The following is a 7,570-nucleotide window of genomic DNA, read 5'->3' as shown; positions in this document are numbered from 1 at the left end:
CAAATGAAATATTACATAAATTTTCAATATTTTGCATTTCTTCGATCTTCAAAATTCTTGAGGATCTGGGCCCACCATCTTCAAATATTGAGTTCCCACTAAATCTAATATTTACAATAAATTTCAATGGCACATTGAGATATAAATATAAGCGGTGGAAATGGGTCATAAGCCATACTCACTTTAAATAATAATTGAATAATTAAAAACATAACATGTAAATTTTCCTTATATACACCTAGAAAATTGATCATGATTTTCGATCATCATTTTATCATATAAAATCAAATATTATATTAAATCAATAATATCAAATATTATCAACAAATCATGTATCTTGTAACTTTATCATTAACCGCTATAATTATAAATAATTAATAAGTTAAATAAATACATTTATCTAACTTCAATTAATTCATTAATAATTAAATTTTTTGAAAAAATATTTTACTATAAATAATTAAAATCTAATTCTAATTATTTATTTTGTAATAAAATTCCATAATTTTATCAAAATTTATTTTCAGTGGTTAATTTGATTAAATTTTCATAAAATATCAATTTGACCCAAAAATTTTGAAAAATCAAAAAATTGTCTCGAGGCCCTCAAAAAGAGTCCCCGTGAGGAAAGGCTATCCTAGACTATCTTGGGTACCCTGCTCGTGCCCCGTTCAGCACCGCCCAAAAAGTTCGGGCAGCACCATGCAAGCAAGGTTGTGCCCAAATAAAAAAATTAAATAAAAACTGGTCAGGCAGCATATTGCCAGCCCTAGGCAGCGCTGCCCAAAACGGGCAGTGCATGCCCGTTGGCACGCTACCCAGAACTATTCTGAACAGTTAAAATAATTTTTTTATTTTTTAAAATAAAAATTGTTATGGACATACGTCGTTGCCTTAAATTGCAGGGCTACCCGGAATAGTTCCGAGCAGTAATAAAATTTTTTTAAAAAAGAAATGCAATTTTTTAGGGGTATTTGTTTTCTGAAATTTCAAATGAAGTTAGACATTAGTTAACTCAATTTTTCTGGAATTTCAAATTCGATTAGAAATAAATTAACTCAACAAGATTTAAAGAACAAATCATATGATAGACAATAGACTTGGCTCTGATACCACTAGTCATATACCGTTTTCTTACACTCAAGATACAATAGAAATTTTAAAATATTAGTTTTGACATTCAAAACATTCCTTGGGTGTCATATGATTTAAACTATTCATAGGGTATTTAGATCTTATTTAACCTTGCGTATTCAATGTTGGATCTAACTATTCCGACTTTTAAATGGATATAGCCCTTGTTGTAAATTCCTATGAATGGATCTCCTCTTTTTTTCAATCGTCTAATCAAGTCCACGATCACAGAATAGATTCTTAGTATAGATCGAACTAGAGATCTGAACGAAATTTGCGTCAAGATTGGATCGCTGGAAATAATCATGTATACAATTGTTTGGAGTGTATTTTTCTTAAATTTATTTGCAAAACTTATATAACGTAGTGATAAAATATTAAATGCAATATAGTAAATTTTATTATAATACATAATATAATATATTAGTTAGAAAACAATACACGAGACAATATTAGATTTAAAAAAGAGAAAAAAACAAGCATACAATTAATAGATAGGATGAATAGATTATTATATATNTATATATTTTGAATAAATATTAATACTTAATTAAAATTCATTAATTAATGAAAGACTTAAAAAATAACTCACAATTCTCAAACATTGGTTCTTTTTATATAAATAATAACCATATATTATAATGTTTTTAGGTTGTGTTACTCTCTGAGGTGATCGACGGGAAGAATGTGTGGAAAATGGATAGATTGTCTCATGACTAGTATTCTCAGTATCTTCGTTACGAAATCTTAATTCTAAAGTTCCATTTGTCTCTTAGTTTTTTGCTTTCGTCGATGGCAATACAATGTCCACCGTATAATGTATTGTGACAATCTGTGCATGTAATTACAGCCGGCTTACATGAAATCTTCTTACTTCCCAGTGCAGTTTGCATACTGTGGCAATTGAGATATTATTGGTGTAATCAAGATATTATCGATAACTTTCAAATTTTGAACAGTTTAATCGTACAAAACCAGTCGGATAAAATAAAATCCAGGTTTTCCGAAATCGAACTTTTCAGTTTTATCATTCTCCTGTTAGGAATTAAATGAATTTTCAGAAGGAATTTTTCCCTCAAAAAATGGAATTTGTTTGTAACTTTTTGGTGAAATGTCAATTTTAGTACATATTTATTGATGCGCGGACATTTTTAATCTTGTAAATTTTATTAAATCAATTATAGTTCTATTACTATGTTCTGACTTGAATTTTAGTCTTCATCCAAAAAATCATGTAATTAAATTATCAATATTATCGTTAAATTTTTATAGTTAACATGATTTATTAAATTAACAATAATATTAAACATTTAATTATATAATTTTGACAAAAATGACTAAAATTCATCTACGTAACATAATTACAATACTATAATTAATTCAACAAGAAGTACAAAACTAACATTATCACATCCGATAGTAGAATTAACTTTTGCCTGACTTTTTAATGATTCGATTTTTATCTGCCTTTACTAGTTATTCAACTTTGATCTGTTGAAAGCTAAAGAAACTTTTTCTATCCAAGAAATATTTCATTGTTGAAAAAAAAATCCCAAACGATGCAAGTTACTGGTTGATATTAAGGATAGCAACTAATACAAACTTTCAGTCAATGTACATGGATACTCAAATTTGAGAAGGATCAACGATGCCAACGCAGATCCTAGAGTCTATCACGATAAAATCAAGAAATGAATTGAGGTGAATAAAGTTGCACAATTGTTCGTTACTGATACGCGATTCCTGCGAGGTAGCCGAGTTCATTGTGTACATGCATTCTTCATCAGGAGTCATTTACTCTAAGTCAACAAATGTACCTTCGTTCTCACGAAGTGAATTATACCACTGCTATTTGAGTAGAAACTAGGGTGTTAGGACAGTAGTTGTATATGGTTCTTGCCAGCGACTTCAGAGTACCATGATTTCCATGCTTCGACATAGTGCGAGAACATATCTTTTAAAGCTGAGAAAAACAGCAACGAAACAAGTTTCTAGTAAGCAAAATTTGGGACAGCATTAGGGAAAATTATTGAGCATGTGTTATAATAGTGGTGTATATGTGCTTGCACTGCATTCTTCTGTTGTGAATCCACTTAATGAGGAGACTCCATTTATTAAGTGTGGTTAACGAATGGAAGGTTTTTTCTTCTTTCCCACATGTATATGCATAGACAAGAAATGGTTTATGTAATTTGACCATTGAACTAGACAAATAATCAATTGATGGTAGCTCTTTTAATGTTACTGAAATCAATTGTGTAAAGTACCTTGATTATGATACTGAGGCCGATAAGTGGAGGCTAGACTTTCCCAATCTATGACCTGTTTTTCTTTTTCATCTTGAGAAGTTCCAACCTTGTGCACATTTGCAGGAGCAAAAGGACCGAACTGGTAATTCTTGCCTCCTGTTTTTGTCCTTCCAACGTCATTATCTAAATTCTCCTGTTTAATTTGAATAGGTATATGTGGTTTGAGGAAATGGGATGCATCCCCATCCACCTTGAACCTCTTAATAGTAGCATTAGTAAGGTCAGTTCCAAAAACCCTCTTCTTGGACTCACTCAAAACCAAGGAATCCACATTTTCTTTATCAGGTTTTCCATTCAGCCCCAACCATCTGAAAGCAGGTTTCCTTGTTAAAGGATGATGAGTCTGAACATCATTCAAGAGATAGATTAGAGCTAGAGTCAAATACATTTTAATCTTTTTAAGCATTTTCATGCAAAAGTTTATTGATGAGAATAAAAGATGGAAGTTCTGTACAACAGTTCTGGTTTTATAAAACTATCACTCAATAAGATGCCTCACCTTCTCAATAAAATTCATGGAAGACAGAACATTAGCTATATCGTACAGTCTTCTAACCTTTGCTGCAGAGTTGCAAAAGTAAACGTTAACCAAACGGGTCCGGTCCTGCATATTTAATTTCAGCAATAACATAACAAAAATGAAGGTACATTACTTCTTGTAGTCACTGAATTGCGTTTTCCATCCCCAAGTAGTAGTTTTGCAGCATCATCAAGAGAAATCATATCCATCTAATGAACAACCAACGTAACATTATAAAACTGTGAAGATTACGAATAGAATAACCAACAATTGCGATGAATTTAAACATTATCTCACATCAGTGCAAAGGAAAAGCTTAACAAAATTCCGCGTCAGAAGCCCAAGAGACTTCTCTTTTCTATTTTCACCTAAATATGGAAATAAATAAATCAACGATTAAACGCTTGCAATGTCCAAGGTTAAGAATCAGCCGCAATCCATATTGGACATTGAACAATGAGTAAATGACCAAGATTAATTACCAGATCTGTTTGACAAAGAACATTTAGGAACAGAATTAGAGTCCGATTTTTCAGTTTGACTTGAGTTGTTCAAATCTGAGCACATCTCGTCGTCTTCATCATCCGAAGTCTAAGGAAAAGAATAATGTCAAATAAGATGATGAAGAATCCTGCAATCTGATGACACCTAAGAATTTAGTTGTGAGAAAACATCATGGTTCTTTTTTTTTTTTTAGAAAAAACATCATTGTGCTTTATGTAAAAGAAAAGAAAAACTTTCATTTCATTTGGATCTGTCCACGACCACATAACAAGAATTATTCAAATTAGAACTTTCAATCAAGAAATAGGCAAAGAAATCATTAGATAGGAGCATAATACTTTCTCAGAGCAACTTGTTTCAACTGCACAACCATTCTCCTTTAAGCCCTCTTTCTGCAGGGTGAGAAAATATTAACGATCGTGAACATATAAAGTCTACAAATTCAGCCAAGCCTCAAAGAAAGCACAAATCAGTGAGAAAAAAATGTTATTTACTTTTAGGTCTTCCAGAGTCTTAGGGATTGCCCCATACCCTTTCCAAGTATAGCGATTCTTGGCCTTCCGTGCAAGAATCTGAGACAAAGAAACGCAGAATGCTAATTTTCAGGTCTAAATTAAAATCCCATGTACTTGAATTCCCAACAGTTCATTAAATTATGAAGAGGTTCAAATCCTAAAACATCTTACGCCAACGCTTTCCAAAACGTTCACGATATCATAAATTCGTCGCCTTTCCACCCCTGCAACAAAATTAAAGGAAATCCCAGATATAGATTACCAAGCAATGTTTTCAGGAATGTAAACTTCGTACAGAAGCTCATTAAAACCATACTCAATTAAATTTCAATGGGTGCCTTGCCGATTCATACCAAGTCGTGAAGCTGCATCGTCGAGTCCAATTGTTTCGATACCATCTCTATTATACAAGCTCAGGAAACTGAACAAATAAAAAACAAAGTCAACCCACAAATTTTCCAAACCGCAGCTCGTGCACAGAAGTATGAACTTGAAGTTTCAGCGAATTAAATAAACCCACAAACACACGAAATCGAAAGAAATAACTAGAGTGGGTCCTTGATTTAAGATGAAAGACAAAAAAAAAAAAAATTACTTGGAGCATAAGAGACCCAGAGATTTCTGTTTGCGGCAATATGGCACATCTTTAGATCCAGAATCGATGGCTCCCGCTGCATGGAACTCGGGTAAAGCCATGTAAATCTCTTCAAACAAGTATATCAATCTGTAAGCAATAACACAGATGTATATACGACCAAAACACATACAGTGGGGCGTATCATTGCGTGTGCTTGGAGACAGTTAAAAAGGGTTTGTAAAGCGAAATTCGATCGCGAGAATTTGTCGATTTGGGGGAGGGAATTCGAATGTTTGAAAATGGGCCATGCAAAAACAGCGGGAATTTGAACATTATTTTTGGATTCTGAGACGCGCCGGTTATGCCGACATTACTGTTTTGACCTCACTGGAGCGTGTCTGTGTTCTACTGCGGGGGGACAATCGTGGAAATTCGCATCTGGTTGGGTGATTTGCGGGGAATCGGTCACTCTTCTTCTTTAGTAACAACATAGTAAATATTGCAATTTGTCGTTATTAAAATTGTGGCAAGAATTCAATCTTATATTTAATATTATTTATATGTGTATCGTAAAATGATATTTGGAATTGAGATACTCTTAGATATTTTGTGGAATTTCAATAAATTCAATTTCTTTTTAAAATATATAAAATAATTAATTTCTTAATGATTTTACCAAATAGACTCTTTTGAACTTATATAATTTGATATATATAGATCATGGGTTTTGCATTTGGATTGAAATATTTGGATTTGATAAAGTAATCGCGAGGAGTTTGAAATTAGCTAATTTATAATATAACTATTTGATATCTGAAATTATTGTCAAGTCGATTTATTCAAACAAATAAATCAATGTGTTATTATTAATTTAAAATGTACAGCTTCAATTTCATCTATCCAATTCAAGTTTTCATCTATCCAAATGCAACTTTGAATTTAGCTCGACCTAACATGTCAAAAATCGAATCATGGATTTGAAATCCATCTTTAATTCATCAATCCAAAACAACCTTGAATATTTGGGACAATTCTATCCTAATCCGAAAGATTTACTCCTTGTTATTAAATAATATATACGTGACAATTTTTTATTTTATTATCAATTTTAGTTTGGTTATTAGCTAATTCTCACCTTTTATTCCCGTCAGTTGTAATTATTTTTTTCCGCTAGATCATTTTTTCTTAAAATATATCACTAATTAACATAAATTAAAAAGTATAAAAAAAACTTACTCTACCATTAATATTCTTATTTTCATCACTTACATTACCACTTTCACTAAAACTTCTTCTGCAACTTTTTTCTCCAGGTACGATTTGGAAACATATCATTTTTACTTTTTTTTTATCAAAATTTTAGATTTAGTAAATTTGATAAAAGAAATTTAGAATTACATATGAACACTATCTACAACTTTTGTCATGATCAAATATGGGTGCTCTGGAATGAAAATCGAAAAGAGACTTACATTTGTTTTTTAAAAATAAAGATACTTTATATTTTCAATTTGTGTATTATATGTTATTTTCTCCATAAATGTCTGATACTGTAGTCTAAAAAGAATAATTTGAAAAATGAGAAAATATATTAAATTTGAAAAATGAGAAAATATATTAAGTTCTTAGAGTTTCTGGAAATATGTCTTCCATTTGTTATTTAAAAATAACGATACTTTATATATTCAATTTACCATTCAATTTGTGTATTATATGTTATTTCCTCTATACATGTATGATATTGTAGTCTAAAAAGAATAATTTGAAAAATGAGAAAATATATTAAATTTGAAAAATGAAAAAATATAGTAAGTTCTTAGAGTTTATGAGAAATATGTACGTGTTTTAAGATATTATCGGTTTGGTCAAAGTGCATGACTCTATGTGATCTTTTGAATGAAGCGGGGTCTTCAATTTCTTCTCGACGATCTGTTGACATATTATTATTTTGAAGCACCCTATTACAAGCTACGTATGTCGTACTTTTTAATGTGTGAGGTTATTTTCAACT

At 31.1% G+C, this 7,570-nt stretch overlaps 1 protein-coding gene across 1 annotated transcript; it reads right to left on the bottom strand.

Annotated features, from left to right (window-relative positions):
- Window positions 1-2,689: 2,689 nt before the first annotated feature.
- On the bottom strand, window positions 2,690-5,901 carry LOC140991734 (E2F transcription factor-like E2FE). The gene is made up of 11 exons (XM_073461861.1): window positions 5,578-5,901; window positions 5,336-5,403; window positions 5,154-5,206; window positions 4,962-5,039; window positions 4,806-4,859; window positions 4,446-4,554; window positions 4,261-4,331; window positions 4,097-4,172; window positions 3,943-4,004; window positions 3,402-3,786; window positions 2,690-3,097 (listed from the first exon to the last, which is right to left on the bottom strand). The coding sequence occupies exons 1-11, from the start codon at window positions 5,745-5,747 to the stop codon at window positions 3,006-3,008; spliced, it is 1,218 nt and encodes a 405-aa protein (XP_073317962.1). The 5' UTR covers window positions 5,748-5,901; the 3' UTR covers window positions 2,690-3,005.
- Window positions 5,902-7,570: the final 1,669 nt, after the last annotated feature.

Source organism: Primulina huaijiensis, chromosome 13 (assembly GCF_012295235.1).
Source record: "Primulina huaijiensis isolate GDHJ02 chromosome 13, ASM1229523v2, whole genome shotgun sequence".
Classification (NCBI taxonomy): Eukaryota; Viridiplantae; Streptophyta; class Magnoliopsida; order Lamiales; family Gesneriaceae; genus Primulina; species Primulina huaijiensis.
The sequence above is the reverse complement of the archived record's forward strand: the minus strand, read 5'-3'. Positions and strand labels throughout refer to the sequence as shown.

Coding starts and splice junctions, on each gene's coding strand:
- LOC140991734 (XM_073461861.1), bottom strand. CDS start 5,747: ATGTGTTTTGGTCGTATATACATCTGTGTTATTGCTTACAGATTGATA. Junction 4,555..4,805: donor AAACAAGTTGCTCTGAGAAA/GTATTATGCTCC, acceptor TCTTTTCCTTAG/ACTTCGGATGATGAAGACGA. Junction 3,098..3,401: donor GCCTCAGTATCATAATCAAG/GTACTTTACACA, acceptor TGTTTTTCTCAG/CTTTAAAAGATATGTTCTCG.